Genomic DNA, 18,744 nt, shown 5'->3' with positions numbered 1-18,744 from the left:
CCATGTTTCGACATGATTCAAATTAAAGGAAAACATCTCTTTTTCATTACCTGTTTGCTACACTGCCTTTCTTCACAGTTGATATAAGAAGCCCATCACCTAGCCTTCTGTGTTTAAGACCTGAAATATAGAAGAAATCAAACATTTACTGCTTGTTCATATATTCAAACACAATAATTTGAATTGTTTAAAAATGAACTAACAGAATAAATTTCTTACAATTTTTAGTTCACCACACGCACACACTTTTAAAACTACTGTATGGGTGACATTGACATTGATATGTTACTAACTTGAGTTTGACAGAGGTCAAAAAGTAAAAACTGCATGCAACTATCATCAAACAATATACAGTGCTTCTAATTAATGCAAGTTTTCCTTAAATGTACACCAATATTTTGCATCCTTGTTGCACGTTCATAAGAGAAAAATAAGCTCAGCTCTACCAATGAAAAGCAGGTAAAGGAAAGCCTGACTTACTTGTAAGTGTTATACCAAGACCCATCTCACTGACAGGTAACTTAACGTTAAAGACACCACTGCTGGGCACAACAGACTCTGTAAACATAGGGGCAAATATGAAAGAATACAGGTTATAGTCATACAGCTTCAAATTGTGTTATTAGATCAAAATATCCATTCACGGACTTATATATATATATATATATATATATATATATAATCTATTTTTTGAAAGATACGTACAGATTTATATTGAAGATATTTTTCCCTCATTATGTGGTGAATTTTGAGTCACAAATTATTTTCAAATCCAATGACATTTCTTCTTCCACTAACACTTCTTGAAATTTCTGAAAATTGATACATAGCAATATTATGAGCAATATTATAGCTTAACTTTACATAGAAAATGATCTCATTCAACTTAGATTGAAGTGAGTTATAATGAAATTCAAACCTACTAAGAAATTTCTTACCTGCAATATCAAACTCTATTTCCAATGTGACCTGAGGTGCACTTTCCCTTAGGATATGATTAGCTTCGTCTGCTGTCATATCTTCTGTGTAGCTACCGTTGATAGCAATCAAACGGTCACCAGGCTGCATTACACCACTCCTGTATCAAACAGAATATAAGAGCATCAGGATTTTGTCATTAAGGTTTTGCCTGATCGAACTCATGTTGCTCAAATTATAATACATTACTACATGTATAAATGATCTAATTGAAAGTAGAGGATTTACTGTACTGTCATAAATTCAAACATTGATACAAAATTTAGAACTGATTTATACTTTTCTTGTTGCCACAGCACAGGCTACCTGCACTACTGAATCATAAAACCACTAGATAATCAACTGGATAAAAATGCACTTGGAAACATTAGTGAATATTGCTAAATGATATCAGGTTATGCAGCACTTGTCCAATCAGTTCTTCCCTCTTTCCAGGTGAAGATAATGTCTGCAGCCCCCTTTCTGTCTCCCAAAAGAAGTATCAAAAGAAGGAGTAAGAACTGCCTCTCTTTCATTTAAAGTCTATCTGCACTAGTTTGGTCTGGAGGGTTTAGACATCCTTGCGTGGTCGCTGACAGGTGGTTATCTCACCAAATCAGCTCTCAATTAACATAAGAAAAAGGGGATCACTGGGGACCAACAGGTACCGCTTAGGAATTGTTTGCTATATAGAGGGCGCAAGTAGCGACAAGTAGTGGAGTCCTGCTTTCAGCAGAGTTGGACTTACTTTTCAGCCTTTCCTCCTGGTTCTACGAATCCAACGACAGCAGGAGAGCCTAGGATTTCCGTAGCAAAGACACCACTCTGTAGCTGTATACCGTAGTCACCTGTCCTGGAGTATAGGGTAACATCCACAGAGTCTGTGTGACATACTTGAGGTGATGATAGGCCATTGATGGTTGATGCAAGGGATACTGTGAGGACACAAGAAAATGGGATGGATTAGAAGATAAAGATGAACGGCTGTGATTCGTATCACACCTACGACATTGATATGTGATTATTGGACTCTGGCATTGGGAAGACAAATATATATTCATGAAACAAAGGCTTAACAAAAAATAAACAGTGGTATAGATTTCGTGGTTTAAAAAGATGACAAGACATGTAACTATATCTTCCACTTCACCAGTGTACTTGGTAGAAAAATTCCTTTGAAGTCAGAATAATACAATATTCAGCAGCTTCTTTCCTTTTGAAAGGTACATTTTTTTAAACTGCTTTGATTCACAAGATCACTTTGATGAATTCTAAAGACACTTCATTTGACTAAAGTATTCATATTAATTTGAAAATTAACTGAGATGTTCCTGTCAGAATATTTTGAGGACTTCCCAAGAATGGTGTCTTTAAAAAAAAAAAAATCAATTTCATGGCTGAAAATTCGTTTTCACTTGCACAACCTAATATGAATAACATGTTGGAGTACTGTTAAACTTACACATCGATCCCGTCTTATGTCCCTTCGATCTGAGTTTACGTGCCAAGGTACTGCTCTGTTGCCTTGTGTTCTGTGAGTTCATTGTTCCTACCCTAGACAGGCTACTATGGCTATACCCTGGCATCAAGGGGGTTGTAGATCGTGATGGTTGACCTAGGATTAAAAGGAGAAAAGTAATTTGTATCATTAGATGACATCATTAATCTGAAGCACTTTATACAATTACAATGTTAAAGATAACGAACATGTCCTATAAGATCAATCTAATTCATTGTTGTCAGTATGTTGATTAAGTAACAGACCTTTCATGCATCTGTATGCAACATTGGATAAATGGGCTTTCAAACTTATTCAAAGATTTTCTCATATCATAAAAGCAATACTATCACTTCTACATCACTGCTTATTTCAAGTTCTGCATATTCATCATCATTATCATTGATATCACCAACATCTTCTTTACTCTAATCCTCCCCCTCCTCCTCATCCTATTCCTCATCATCATCATCATCATCATCATCATCATCATCATCATCATCATCATCATCATCATCATCATCATCATCATCATCATCATCATCATCATCATCATCATCATCATCATCATCATCATCATCCTCATCATCATCATCATCATCATCATCATCATCATCCTCATCATTATCATCATCATCATCATCATCATCATCATCATCATCACCATCATCATCTTTATCATCAATGTCACCATCATCATCATCATCATCACTATCATCATCATCATCACTAATATCAGCATCATTTTGATAGCACATTTCCTGAGACCTACCTCCCAATTTCTGCATATCTCTCGAGTAGGTCAATCTAGGGGTCATCTGACTGACCGGTAGTATCTCAAGCTTGACCTGCTCTGTACCGGACGCTAACAGTTTCATGGCTTCGGCTACACCCATGTGAGTAGTGGTCAATCCATCAATGGTCAGTATCTCATCACCAATATGAAGGGCACCACATCTGATAAATAAAAACATAATTCCATGTTGACATCCTCTGACATTTCAACTTGGTCAGCTTGATTTTATCAGAAAAACAATCTAGCTATCAACATATATGGTGGTATTTTCACAAAGCTGGGCATATTATACAATTTGTGAAAGTTCTCATTTTATGGTACACTGAAATGTAAGAGCAATACATTCTGCTCCTGTATGTGTAGCAAGTTGGTTTGCTGCCCTCTATAGTAGAAATTCCTAGGTAAATGTACACAATTCTAAAAGGAGAGAATAGTAAAGTTTATAAACTATGATTTCACAAGCACTACGAAATAGAAAAGGAAAAATAAATATATATGATCAATTGCAGTGACCTTTCTCTGACCTTGCTTTTTCAAAACTCTCTGACCACTGATCTCTAAAGTCAGTTTCATTCTGCTTGTGAAAGTATGCTGGCAGATGTCACTGCTTGAAAGTCAATAACAGAAATAAGTCAAATGTCCATTTCATGTCAGTTTCAGATAGACAATGGCCTCACATTGCAATCTTGTAGATATCATCTCAAATTAATTAAACTGAAAATAACTTGGATGTTGTTTACTTCCTGAGGTAAGGTACAATGGTAGATTTCAAACACCTGCTGTGTCTAACATTCCGTTTTGTTCATTTTTTGATTTTCTGTTTGATGTAGAACCATTACCTAAGTGGCTACAGTCAATTGTTGGTCATGCAGTCTTTTGGTTGTGAAAGTTGTCTGTCTTGTTGCTGACAGTGTACTGGAATGTCCTCCCGATATTCTTACCGTGATTCAGAACTATTGGCTATGACCCAAACCATGGTGTGCACCAAGGGTTGTCCCGTAAAGAACTTACCTATCTGCAATCCTGGCAGGATTCAGGTTGTCAATGATTTAACTGCCTTTCCGCTCATTGAAATTGAGCTTGGTCCCACACCTAGACATCGATTGAATGTTATCTTTAGACTTACCTATCTGCTATACTGGCAGGCTTCAGATTATCTATGATTATTACTGCCTTTCCGTTCCTTGGAATTGAGCTCAGTCCCACACCTAGATGTGCACCGGGGGTTTTGGAGACCTCTACCAGTAATGGACCTGTGGCATTCTTCACTGCCTCTGTAAAGTATAAATAAAAAGAAAGCAAGATTTATTATGATAGCATGGACACTTTAATAACTTGGAACAAGATAGAATTTTGAAAAGAAGTGAAAAGAAAGGATGTAATGAGAAAATATAAATGAAGCGATAAAGATGTTGTTGGATTTTAATCATTTGCGGGGTAAAAAGAGGAAAAATGGATAATGCTTTTTCAAAGACATGAATTAATCTGCACATCAATTAAATTTGACTAACAAAATATTTTGAATGTAAAGATGTCTACACAGGAATACAGAAGCAATTAAACAGATCAAACATAATTTTTTTAATTTAAATGATTAGATAACGATGTTTACAAAAATTCCAAGCCAGGCTTTTGAAATGAAAACATTTTTTCAACAAAAATACAAACAATTGTTTAAGCAATAATGGGAATAGCACCCATGTAAAGCTATACAGTTCCAAGAACTGAACAAAAAAGGGGAAAATGTGGCATTATGGAAAGAAAGAAGTTTACTTTAGAAATTATCATTTATCATTTCCATATTTGAACACAAAATAAATAATACAATCACATTGTTTAGATGTCAATACCGGTAACTGTGAAAACATAAAGAAAGAAAAACAAAACCAGACCATAAATACTGTTAGTAAAACAATTCTCTTTTAAAAGACTGTAAACAGTGCACAAAGGGAAACCAGAATGACCCATATTCATGAACTTTAAAAAGACTAAAAGAGTATCTGTGATCAACTTATCTTCTGAGAGATCCATGATTACAGCAAGCTTATTATTCATAGTCACTTTATTCTTGACCTGCTAAACAGTTACTACTATTTGAATTACTTAATACCACCATTAATCTCTAGATTAATCCTACATTATGAACTATTTCCTTTACTATTATCCCAATCAAGCTCCCTGTGACCAAACGCAATCCATCAGAAAATATAGTTATAAAGAAATATGATCGTTTGACACACCATCAGAGATGTTAGACTCATTAGCTTAAGATAACAGTGATCTATGAAATTAAAAATCAGATCCCACACTAAATTGAGTTACAATATGTATGCGACATATTGGAAATATCAATAATCTTGATTCAACTGATAGATAATAAAGATATGAATGTACTGTTTCCCTGTCCTAATTATCTGTTTTAATTGAATTCCTGGGATTATTTAAATTTTACAACAAAAGTAATCATAAGTTAAGGAAATATACTGCTTCTAAAATAGTATGATATTTCTTTTATCAGCCTCAGCCAAATTGAATTATGACAATAGGAATGTAACATCCTTTAAAGGTACTATGTCCCATTTGCAGGCCAAAAAAAATGAAAAAGTTAAATTCCAACTGCATTTGAAAGATAATACTAATTTAGAACTTCCCTAAAAAAGGTGGGGCTTGAAAATGTCTGCAAGTGGGAAAATAACGACTATTAGTTGTCAAATCGACTTTAGGGCTATAGAGCCCAAAAGTAATAGTCTCGATTTTCAGACAGTTGTACCGAATGGTCATACATTTTATGCTTCGCAAAGATTCAATCAGTTTAATCTTGGCCATCACAAGAAGTGAGTTATTAATGTAGACAAATGCTCATGTACCCTTTACAACTCTTTCCATGTATGTTATTACCAAAGAAGAAAAAAGCCAGTCAGTCACTCAATAGTGTCTGACAGTGAAGTCTAGCAAGTAAATGGGTTTCCTTGCATAATTTGAATATGAGGACACAGCTAACGTTTAAATTTCACAGATAGGACATACATGGCATATTCATAATTCCTGCAAAGTTCTACAGAATTTGAGGCTGGCTGCAAAAGGGACATAGTACCTTTAATATAGGTATTCTTGAGATAAAATGTAATATACATGTACACTTGAAAAATACTGACTTCCAAATCACATATGTATACAACCAATGACTTGTGTGGTCCTCTCTCATTACTCTAGCTTACTTTAAACATGGAAATATAGCTTAACTTTCAGCTGAGGCTGTCAAAATGGTCTACAGCAATCTAGTAACCATATCTCAAGGCCAGCTTTACACTTTTGGAGGCTGTTCCTTTCTACGTCACATGGGTGCAAGGAGTGACAAGTCATATGCCATACTGAGATCAGTTAAAAAAGTTCCTATCTACAAATCTTTCTTCCTTTCGCCATTTTACCAGGTACTTCTCAACCATGATGAAGTCCCTCAAATGATTAAAAGATCTATATCAAGGGCTAGGAATAGTTCAAAGTTTGTACAATGTTATCAGGGGAGATGAAAAGACAAGTTAATGACAATCTATCACAAAATGGAAGTCATAATTTCCCCCAATCAATTTTGAAAGACCCTGACTCATCAATAGTTTGAGCTAAATTCAATCTATTTTTTCAGTTCTACTCCTTTAAGCACTAGTTCTGACATTCAGTCTCTTAAGAAGCTGAGAAGCTTTCTTCTGAAATGGTTCTAAATTTCAAAATGTATTATTATCATTCTTTTTTTACATAAATTGTAAGTTTTACCATTTAGTTAAAAACCATCAAGGTAATGGAGTGAAGTGGTCCTGGATTCTTGTACATAGTAATGGTGGTAAAAAATTAAAAATGTAACTTTTTACAATTGTCTCAGCAATAGCTTCCACTGACTTAAATTTCACTCAACAAAAGTAAGCATTTAGTGACTACAAAAAAATGGAATACAAGATAATTAGAATGTATCTACTACATCCTTGTGATACAGCCACCTATTGTGTAAAACCCAAAGAAACCGGACGGTCTCGTTCTAGCCTAGGTGAAAGCATGATGAATGATTGGCCAATTTGTATCCATTTCCAGTTATAATGATGATGAGGGAGAGGCAGTTGTTTGACGGGTGTTTGACAGATGCATATATATACTTGGAAGTGACAAATGTATGACACAATGTTAATCAATCAAATTTTAATTTCAGTAGGTAGTTTAAATATTCTCAGGCTAATCTGCTTTTATCTTTTTTCTCAGTGTTCAATTAACAGAGAAAGAGACAGAGAGAGCGTGAAAAGAAAGAAAGGGAGAGAGGGTACAGTGACAGAGGAGAGAGAGAGAGAGAGAGAAGGGGTGTATAATTTGCAAGAGAAAAACATATATAAACGGAGAGATACCAAGAGAAAGAGAGGAAATTTATTGAATTAAAATATTGTACATGTGATGTAACTTTAAAGAATCTATCCAACAAAATTTGGAGTGACTTGAGGAATATTCTGTCAGGAAGTATAAATTCAATTCTCTATTATTAGCTTTATAATAGCTGTGAATCATTGCATAATGCTGGTACGCTGCCAGATGTTTGTTCACATTAACATAGGGTCTGTTCTAATTCGTTCTAACAAGTGAACAGTCACATCCCATGGAGATTTAGTACGGACCAGTGACCTTCTGCGCTTACAACCTCACAAAATCTCATCACGTCCAAGATGGGGTGTGGCTACTCTAAAATAGCCACTCTTAAAAATAGCCGCATCATATTCAAGCTTGGATAGCGTGTAAAGCCTGGCCTTGGAACATCAGCTCCATGTAATCATGAATAACTTCCCACTTGTCATTCGAAAAGGATTATAGGGGCTTAGTCAACCGTGATTCACCATCGTCCTCCTGTCTCAATTCCGAGTAGAGTATGGGGCATTGCAGGCAAATCAAAACATCGATGTCAAAATTCAGAAAATGAAACAGGCTCATTACAGGAAATGGATTATATCAAAGGAAGTGTCATTAATTTGGAGAAGATGAATCAAAGTCAAAATCAAAATTCAGACATCATCATTAATTTTGAACAAATTCAAGTAGATTCTGATTTAATCACTACTCCCTGCACTTTCCATGCATGCATGGTCCTTTATGCCTCCCTTCTCAAACATGAACTTTGTTTGCAAAACAGCTAAATCATTTCTTTCTTTCTTTCTTTTTATACCAAATGTTTCTCAGAGGGAGACATCTTAGAACCGGGGTTCGATATTCAAGATCCCAGGAGTAAAGGAAAGTAAAAAAAGTTCCCAGAAGGACTGGTAGAAGGTATAGTGAACCCAGTGAATCATATACCGGTAACATGAAACATCTGCTTCCTGTTTCATCCTTTTTTTTCCCTTAATTCACATCCAGTTTTTTTCTGACTAATAAAGTACCAAAAAGGAATATTTCTTACCTATTTATATAAGAGTTTATTTAAAGTTATTAAATATCTATTATAGACAAGAATGAGGCAAACAGTAGACTGCTACAGTAATCTAATATTTATATACGGTAAAGGGTAGAAATCAATTTTTTGGGGAAAGGTCATACAGGCAGAGAAACAAAATTTGACTTTAAAAAAAATCCAGGTACCCCTTTGCACAGGAAGTAATTCAATATCTTTGTCAACAAATGCCTGGGCTATCAATCAAAAAATATCAGAGGTGTTAAATTTGGGTGTCTCAGCTCTTTTCTGTTGTTTTTTTTTTTGTTCCAAAGGGGACAACATAATCTTGGTTGAAGGTTTAGTTAGCTGGACAATCTTTAACCTTTCTATCAGATCACCTGACTTGGTCACCTGACACGAAACTTGAACTCCTTCTACCCATCACCATTATCTTTGGCCTGCATCACAAGACATCCAGTAATCACTTTACCCAATATCCACACCATTTCCTACATGAATTACCACAAGAGAACCTTGACGTAGGCAACTCTTTTTATACCGTATTATTCTCTAGATTCTAAACACGCTTTGTCATCTTATCGTTCTATCTCCAAACCTATAATCCACTTTGCTCTTTCCTTACTTTTCCCCTTTGGTGTTGCTGATGGATGTCAGTTTATAAATATATTCATGTCTCCATGGCCATTTTAATCTGATTTGCCTCGTTAAGAATAAATGTTCTCTGTTCCTACATGCTACCTCTAATATCATTAGGGGAAAGTGATGATGAACACAAAATTACTCTTTTACATTGAATGGAAATTTGATTTCTATAAAGAGTTTGAAAGAATGGTTGGAAATTGAGTAAAATTTCATCAAATTTTGATCTAATTCAGAATAATGGATTAATGTGGAGTGATGTGATTGTACTACCATAATGGTTTCACTTTTATGGTCAGTCATGCTGCACACATGAACTACAGCCAAACTTATCACTAACTGAAAGGAAAGTGATGATGAACTCAAATGACTCTTTTTATATTGTATGGAACTTTGGTTGCTATAAAGAGTTTGAAAGGATGATTGAAAATTAAGTGAAATTCCATTAAAACCTAAAGCCCAAAGTCATATTAATGTAACATCATCTATGTATATCGTTATAAAAAAAAATTATCAATAAAGTGAGCTTTAAGCATTGTAGCTATAGCCTAACACAAATACCAACGAGACATTGCAACACCAACAACAACAAAACAAATAAAGGAAAAAAGTAATATTAATGCATGCTCTCATGAGAACACTCCAAATAAAACATTAGAAGCTGAATAACAAATAAAAAAAACAAAGCAATGAATACTCCAACAAAGGAAAATGAAATGAACAAAAGACAACCAGCAGAAATGAAAATACTATGTTATTACCTTTGATTTAGTCACTGTGCACAGAGTGATGAAAATAAGAGGTAAATGAAGGGTTAGAAAAGATGAGGTTAGTGGCATACATTTGAAAGTGGTTTGGGTGGTTACAGGTATATATGGTAATGGCTTGTGAGGATCAATTTACATTGGCATACATGACTCTTGATAAAGAGTGGGTGTAGGGTGGTTATTGAAATGATACAAGTGAGGGGAGTTGTTATTATATGAAGATACAAGGCTTGGATAAAGCCATTTATTGAGAATTTCGAGAAAGATGACCAATTTCTGAGGTATGATTATTATATTATTATAAACAAAACAAGAACAGCAAATAAAAATTTTAACCCCTACCCTAACTTGACATTCAGCCTTCACAAAATTATCATTTTGAGAACTAATTTAATTTAGTGATGAAAGAATGCATGTGGTCATCAAGCCTAACTAAGTCAAATACTGAATAGAATATGAAATCATTTTGCAATCACTTTTGAAGAATAACGAATAAATTGGGCGTTTTTTAAAGTTGTAGTAATAACACATAATCAAAAGTGTTTATACTACATAATTGGTCTTCTACTTTTCAGGAAGGTTTTTCATTACATTTATTAACCCATTGGCTGCTCAATTCTCTCATTCCCCTAATGGTAATACAGGAACCCAAATGCAATGGGTCAAGGCAATTGAACCCTGGACTTGTCATGATGAGCAGCTCACAATGAAACCACTCAACCACCATACTTACCCATGATAGAGACATCATATTCAAATCTCAGCACAGCGCTGTTGCCTCCTTGCCTAATGATGTTGAGTGCTTCCATGTGAGAGGCCTGACCCAGGTTCGTTGTCTCCACGGCTACCAATCTATCACCAACCTTCAACGACCCCTCCCTGAATGGGTCAAAGGTTAGAACGGATTAATGTGTTGGCGTAGTATCTTCTTCCATTTTTATGAAAGACGTTAGTTATCAAGTAGAGATAATGGGTCTATTCATCATGCCTGAGAGAGATCTCTTAGTTTAGGATTTCTTTCATGAAATACATCAATCAATCATCATGAAACCCATCTTCTCTCTCTATTGACATACCAGTGGAAGTACCTGATAAACAAATTTCAACAGCGATCTTCTATTTTATTTGAAGCTGAAGTTTTCATTCTTATACTCTCATAAGAAATGCTCCTATGCTCCCTTGCTTAGAATTTTAAGTTTTTCACAAAGAGGTTTGTATGAAGGTAGCATGTATGTTTGACAGTTACAATATTTTTAAAGATATTTCCTTGATATTAACCATCTTTAAACAAATCCAGTTATCTAGGACAGTGAGAAAGTCATTTATGTGCACCTTTTCAACTTTGGGCATCCTATCTGGCACTTCATAATCAAGTCATTAGTAAAGTCATGCGTAACTTTACGAACAGCTTTATGAAACACCTCCAAGTTGTCTAAAAATCATCATACAGTCTTTATAAAAACCAAAAGAAAATATGGGTGATTATCTTCAATATTTTCCAGTAAATCTGGTATGTTTAGATGCTTTACCCATATTTCATATTTCCATATCAGACAAATGATCATGGAATGCAAATGAGCCATCTTTTTCCATCGGACCTAGGTAACCTTTTCCCCTATATCTTAAAGACTGATTACATATAATACTTTTAAGATCTTGTGTAGTCCTTACAGATGCTACACTCTATGTAATAGATAAGAATCTTTTACCTATCACCTGGTCCACCCGGTCTGATATGCGTGACAACCAGTGGGCGTGTCTTTGAGCTGTTTGCATTGACTCCGCCCCTGATGGTGAATCCATAGCTACCGTCTTCTCTGGTCAATCTGATGTCCAGAGTCTTAGAATACCCCGTTGATGGGCTCAAGGGAGCTGCAGAGAAATACAAGAGACGGTAGTATGATAAATGGTTGAGGGTGATTTCCTACCAGTCTATAGTGATTTCCTGATGAGGGTGTTTCCTACCAGTCTATAGTGGTAGGTACGTGGGAATAAAAAATGCATAAAAATTCCTCCTCTCATAAAAGGAGGGAACTAGAATATCATTTCAATTCAAAGCTATGAAAGTTACTAACTTCCCACTAAATTTGATGATCCCTGTGGAAAACTCTCCCTTACACCTAAGAGTTACTTCAAGTATCTAAATCTCTATAGTATAGCACACAGCATCTCACCTATTCCAGCTAAAAATTAACCACATTTAATCAAGTTAGAATAATAAGGACTAAAATATTACAAAATAGTAATTTTACATTCATTCATATGCGTTTGTAGCCTTATAAAATAAAGATGAAGGAAATTAATTAGGTTGACCTCTGTTGGATGTTATTTGAAAAAATCATTTATTTTGCATGGACATCAGCTTGGTTAATGTCAGGCTGAGTATTCAACTTATCAAAATAAGATTATGATTCGGTATACTCTTACTATATACAGGGAGCTCATACTCTATCTCCAGAGAGACCTTATTGCCCACATTCTTCAAGAGAGTGATGACCTCGTCATGTCGCAGCGTAACAGTCTTCACATTGTTGACTGATGTGATGAAATCTCCAGTCTGAAGTACATCACTGCGATGGGCCACGCCCCCCGGACGCATGTTGGTAACTCTGGGTCGGCCATCTTTGTCTATACCACCTATAAGAAGAGAGAGGGATTGATTATTTAGTACTGCAGACTTCAAAATATCCCTGTCATTTATAACAATGCCAAATCTTTTAATAGGATCCCAATATTTAGATTTATAACAGTGCCAAATCTTTTGATAGAATGCTAATATTTACATTAAAAATAAACTAATTAACTGTCCTTAATTTCAAATTACCTAAATTTATCCAAGAACAACTGAATGAAAATTAACATCACATTAATTTCTTCATAAGTTTTATAAACAATTCAATTAATTAATTTCCTGTTCAAGTTCTACAATTTGCTGGAAACCATTGAAACGCAAACAGTAAAAACATATAAATTCAATTCATCAATGCGCATGACAACTGCACTTTTATCCCAAAACAACAGAATATGTTTTACATTCAAAATATTTAGAAAACATAACAGGCTTCCCTGCTTCTTGCATTTAATAATCAACTTCTGTATTAGTATTCAGACCCTATATCTTACCCCTCATCATCATGACTATGCAAGAAATTTCCCCCCTTTTTCTTGTTTTCCTCCATTTTGAAGTAACACGATGCACACTTGTTTATCATGTTACTACATTTTCACATAATGCTTTAATTCAATTTCCTCTTACTAATCTCCTAAAATGTGCAAATCAGGTTCCTGATCTTTTCTCGCTTTATACATTGCAAGATTATGCCTACCCTGGATCCATATAAAACATGATGTGTCTATAAATACTGCTTCGCTTCAATAAGAGTGACAATTTTTAATACAGGGTTGTTTTTTAAGATGAAATGATTACCTATATCTCCTTGATTTTCATGACTTCAGAGTCATACTGTTATGTTTATATTACTCTTTAGAAATTCTATGACAAGTACATGAATGCTTTATTTATATTCCCAGTTTTATTTACATTATCACATATCTTCTTAGATTCTGAACTCTAAATTTAGACCAGGAAATAAATCAAGGGAGCATCAGAATAAAAATTAAGAAAAATGACCAGGGGCTCGTCAAAAGTGCTTGAAACCTATTAATCCACTAAATCTCTGCCAGGATCTTGATTGAGACCTAGAATAATCCACATTGATTAGAAGGACAGCTCAAATCAGTATTTCAATCTAATCTTGGTCAGCTTGGTCTGTCTTGGGATACTATCCACACCCTCTCTCTCTCTTTCTATCTTACTCTATCTCACTATCTATCTTGGCGTGTGATCAAACCATCTGTCATGGTTTCAAGACTCAGAGTCCTAAATGGTCGGTAATGCTTGGTGACAGTATATTAAACCTGTGAGGAGTCTATGCATGGTGATCATAAATTTAAAAGATAATCCAGGGCTTTTTCATCAGTCCTGTCTAAACAAATCTTGCGCAATTTAGCAATAAAAAGAATATTCCACCAAATTTCCTTGCGTTGACTGAATCCTATAAATCATTACTACCGTATGCACTAAGTTACAGATGACATGAATATACCATTAAAAAAATAGAGACATTTTTATCATATTTTTTTTGCAACTACATGTATGTATAAAAACATCAATTAAAGAGGCCATCAAATATTATAAAAAGAGGATATTTTTTAAAAATATAAAAAATATGCAGGGGGGGGGGGGGCATTTTACCAAGTATCTCTCTCTACCATGCTACATGAACACATCTACAGAGAGACCACCTTTAAGGCACCTTCATTCCTTCCTATAGTATACATGTAGCAACAGAACTTGACTTTCCATCAAGAGTGACAAAATATGGCAAAATCATCAGTGTAAAAAGTGCTGAGATGGTGGGATGTACGAGACCTTGGATACAAAGGTAATATTTCCTGAAGTGATTTCACTGAATTAGTGCTGCATCCTATCACCTCATAGCTCTATGTCACAGTGTGATTGATGTTTCAAGGTGCAAGTCTGTTTACATCGGGTGAAACATTATCCATGTAGTATTCATGCCCTTGTTCATGTATGCTAGGGGGGTGGAAATGACCTGAATCTGTCATCTATACAATTTAAGTACCGGTACATGCGCTTGCTAGGGCGAATAGCCATGTGAATTTATGATTCTCTTCCAAGATCATGTTGCTGATAATCTTGGCTTCAAAATTACTTAAATTTTATGTTTTGCCTCCTGAACAAAGATGATAAAAGTAAACACCATCAAATATGTTCAATTCAGAATTAAGTCTCTCAAATTGCCAAAATGAAGAATGTTATGCATAAAATGTTCTATCAAATAGCTTAAAAATTTAAAAGACAATAAACAAATCAGTCAAGATGCAAAGTTTTGTCTTCCATTCCTGGAAGAGACATTCCATTCAAAAACTTGATTATTTCTGGGCGCTATTTCCAATGAATTTTCCCAAAACTTCCAGGGACCTATTAAAACCTTTAATCATAACACTTCAACAGAATTTTCATGACATTCGCCAGATTTTAAGCAGAAAGCCCTTCCATCTCTTCTCACCCATAATATTGTTTTAGGCAAGGAATACATGAACAAGATCAAGTGCTCAAGTCTATCAACCCATGAGCAAGCAAAATATGAAGTGTCAGAAAAAGTGACTTCCTGTGCCTTAGTTGCATACACAATGGCAGATTGCCAGAACTATGGGTGTCCCATATTGGCCTATCCTTCCCCTTGTCTTCCTGTCTCAAGTAAGCAAGTTTATTTCTCATCTTCTTCATTTTAAGTTTTATTTCTCATCACTGGTAGATTTAAAGGGGGGCACAGCAACCCTTTGCCCCCTTTTACCCCCTATCTAGAATTCCTTAAGCACACTGAAGGATTTCTCATCAGAAAATGTTCAGAATTATCATGGTGCCCTCCCCCCCCCCCCCCCCTCCCTTCCACAATTTTGTATAAAAAAAAAAACACTATCCTGAATCTTCTCTTTATATACTTAATCATACAGCATATTTCATAACATTGGCATCCTCTATAAGATTGAAGTCTTCCAATCCCATGTTTAAAATACTTCATAATAAACATTATCACCCACATGTACCCAGAGAATGGATATCCCAAGAAATAGCGGGAAGCTCTCTACCGGGTCCCTACTACCCATATAAGCAGATGATGGATAAGCCAAGTAAAGCCAGGGACCATCTGAAGATTTCATTCCCTAAAATTGAAATAGTCTGAATGCTCCCTACCCTCTCCACTAGGCTCTATCTTTGTATAGAAAAAATATATTATCCAGAAGGAAGAAGAGTAGCACTGAAGCTCATACATTGAGATAAAAGTGATTTTTGGAAAGGGAAATATTGTTTTACAAATTCTCATACCGGTAAGTGTTTTAAAAATCATAACTAATTGATAATATTTAAGACCTCCTAATGTCTTGCCAAGAGAACAAAAAAACCTTAACCTTAACAACTGAAGATTAACATGTAATTAAGGCTATTGTTACCCTAAAATGGGCTTGATCGAAGGCCAGATGAATCAATTACAGTTTACAGGTACGCAAATATCAATATATAGGCCAATAGAATGTTCAATCTGAAAAATAAAGAGGAATATGTAAAGTGCCTCAAATCTGGAGGTAATTTTCTAAGAATGTTTCAAGTTTTGAATGATAGTTGCAGGTATCAATGTTCTATAAGTCAGGGTCAAACACAATTTGGTTTCCCTGATAAGAAATGTTATATGAAGTGTGTTTCCTTTCAAGCGAGGCCTAATGACTCAAAACGGAAAAGTTTATTTAAGTTGGCTATTGAATGTAATTGTTTCAGCACGGACCTACAAATGATGATATCCATATTTTCTATTACATGTATGTGGTCATGATCTGAAAGGTAGAAGGAGCACTATCACCGAGTTTCAAAATAAGGCTTCTACATCTGTGTATACAAATGGATAACTTCATTGGCATACATGTTTGATACAAGCGAACCTGAAACAACTGTATAGTGCACTGAACTGCAATGTCAGTGTAAATTATTCTGGATATCGCGAATTCATTATCGAGCTCGCAATATGTATGATCTGGGTTTTGCTGATAAGAAGCATCACAGGAAATGATTGTACATTTCATGCTGAATTCTGGTGATGAGCTTTGCCAAAATACAGAGTCAACTATGGCAGAGCTTTCCAAGAGTAAAAGACCAGCAAAGAGGTATCCAAATTTCCCAAACAGTGATTTTGCATATTAAGAGTGAACCATCACAAAAATATGTATCTACCCTATAGGCCAAGAATACTCTATCACAGACAACACTCTAAATGCTCTATTAAAAAGTACTGCCCCCCCCCCACCCAGGTAAGAGCAAAATATTTTCTAACATTGTTTGTCACTGATCCAATACCTCTTTCTTTTACCTCTTGCTTCCCACACCCACAAATTCCAGACAAGTTTTTACCATGGCCAACTTTAAGCTAGAGTCTTGATCCAAAATCCTTTTATTCACCAAGGCAAGGTAAACACAATGTGGAGGTGAGAAATTTGATCCATGTTCCTTCAAAAAAAAAACTTGATTTACCTGAGATTGTCAAACCGAATCCTACTCCGGGCGCTCTCTCCAACTCAACAATGGAGTGTGCACGAACTTCCTCTGTGAGTTTTTTTTTTAAATAAAGAGAAAAGAAAAAAGAGATAAGGGGGAGAAAGAAAGTAAGCAAGAGCAAGCAAAAAATGATAGAACAGGAGAAAAAGAGGAAAAAAGAGGAAGAGGAGAGAGGGAAAGAGGAAGAGGAGAGAGGGAAGAGGAAGAGGAGAGAGGGGAAGAGAAAGAGAGAGGAGACCATAAGAGAGGGGGAAAATGAGACTTTGGTGGAATCAAAATCTGACTGGATGCCAATACACTGCTACATTTATACAAATTGCAAAACGTAATATTCAATAATTCATACAAATTGAAAATCTGAATTGAATTAAAATCTTATTTTCCCCTGCAGGCAATGTCACCCTGCAAGCACTTGCTTTTTATTTGAGATGAATGGGGTGGATCATTGAAAGAAATCAATACCCTATTTGATATAAATGAATTTCTCCCTGAATTTATCTCTCTCTAAATATACATGTTCCAAGTTTGCTTCTAGTTTCTTTGGCTTTAAATAACAAGTGATATTCTGATCTCTGACACAGGTAAAATGGACAGTTCATGTATAGGTACACTGATGACAGCAAAAACTGTTTTCAAGATTGAATTTACCAGACGGAGGATATCACAGAGACATAGCAATGTATGATATTAATGATACTAGAGCAGAAAAGGAAACATAGCATTGACTAGGCTCCATTATCCACCCACTTCGTTTAATTAATGCCTTGACAATGTTGTCAACGAGTCAACGAGTCTGTCATAGAATGACAAGAAATGGGTTCCTATGTCTGGCAAACCCTTTTTTTTTAAAGCTTTATTAGAAGCCCACATTCTTTATCCAAGCATAACAAGTAATTTTCCTGTACAACTATTTTGTTCATTGCAAAACAAACTCTACAAAACAAGGAAACAAAGTGTCCTGTCTGGCGAACCTTTTTGGAATAGCTATATTAGAAACCCATATTCCTTATGAAAGAATAAAAACAAGTAATTTTCCACTATAACCATTTCCTTCTTCTTATCTGTTTTACTCCTCCTTGTCGTTTCGTGGTTGTTTGTTGTTTTGTAATATTATCCTGTCTTCCAAGTCTTCATAGGCAAAATTTGAAACAATTGTATTTTTTTCTTTGGGATCCACAAACTACAAAGACTGCTTTTTAGTGGACCCCCCCCCCCCCCCCATTTCCTCAGAAGTTAAAAATTTCTTGTAATGATTGTATTATGTGCAAATGAATTATGTATGGGAAAAAAGTAATATCTTTATTTATCTTTCTGTGTGAAATGAAATAAGTATGAATTAAATTGAATTGAATTCTATGCAAAAATATACTTTACAAAAAAGAAAAGAAAGTGTACCTGGTATTGTAGAGGCCTCATTCTGTAATGCTATCTCCTGGGACGCTTTACTCTTACCCTTGCGACCGTCATCATCTGAAATGACAATAAAAGAGAAGAATACATGAGAATTATTACATCATAACAAAATGACATGTGCAA

The 18,744-nt window shown here is 35.2% G+C and overlaps 1 protein-coding gene across 3 annotated transcripts in view; it reads right to left on the bottom strand.

Annotated features, from left to right (window-relative positions):
* The window catches only part of LOC593261 (glutamate receptor-interacting protein 2), a 58,406-nt gene that overhangs the window by 9,595 nt on the left and 30,067 nt on the right, over positions 1–18,744 (bottom strand). For all 3 annotated transcript variants that reach the window (XM_031000225.1, XM_031000223.1, XM_031000226.1), the window contains exons 2-13: positions 18,604–18,678; positions 17,185–17,256; positions 12,504–12,713; positions 11,786–11,948; positions 10,810–10,955; positions 4,378–4,525; positions 3,228–3,412; positions 2,420–2,572; positions 1,706–1,892; positions 939–1,078; positions 481–558; positions 51–120 (exon numbers count right to left, since the gene is read on the bottom strand). In XM_031000225.1, the coding sequence (XP_030856085.1) occupies positions 51–120; positions 481–558; positions 939–1,078; positions 1,706–1,892; positions 2,420–2,572; positions 3,228–3,412; positions 4,378–4,525; positions 10,810–10,955; positions 11,786–11,948; positions 12,504–12,713; positions 17,185–17,256; positions 18,604–18,678 (1,627 nt within the window). The remainder of the gene's footprint in view (positions 1–50; positions 121–480; positions 559–938; positions 1,079–1,705; positions 1,893–2,419; positions 2,573–3,227; positions 3,413–4,377; positions 4,526–10,809; positions 10,956–11,785; positions 11,949–12,503; positions 12,714–17,184; positions 17,257–18,603; positions 18,679–18,744) is intronic.

The sequence above is a fragment of the Strongylocentrotus purpuratus genome, unplaced genomic scaffold (assembly GCF_000002235.5).
Source record: "Strongylocentrotus purpuratus isolate Spur 01 unplaced genomic scaffold, Spur_5.0 spur5_scaffold_6, whole genome shotgun sequence".
NCBI classification, from domain to species: Eukaryota; Metazoa; Echinodermata; class Echinoidea; order Camarodonta; family Strongylocentrotidae; genus Strongylocentrotus; species Strongylocentrotus purpuratus.
The sequence above is the reverse complement of the archived record's forward strand: the minus strand, read 5'-3'. Positions and strand labels throughout refer to the sequence as shown.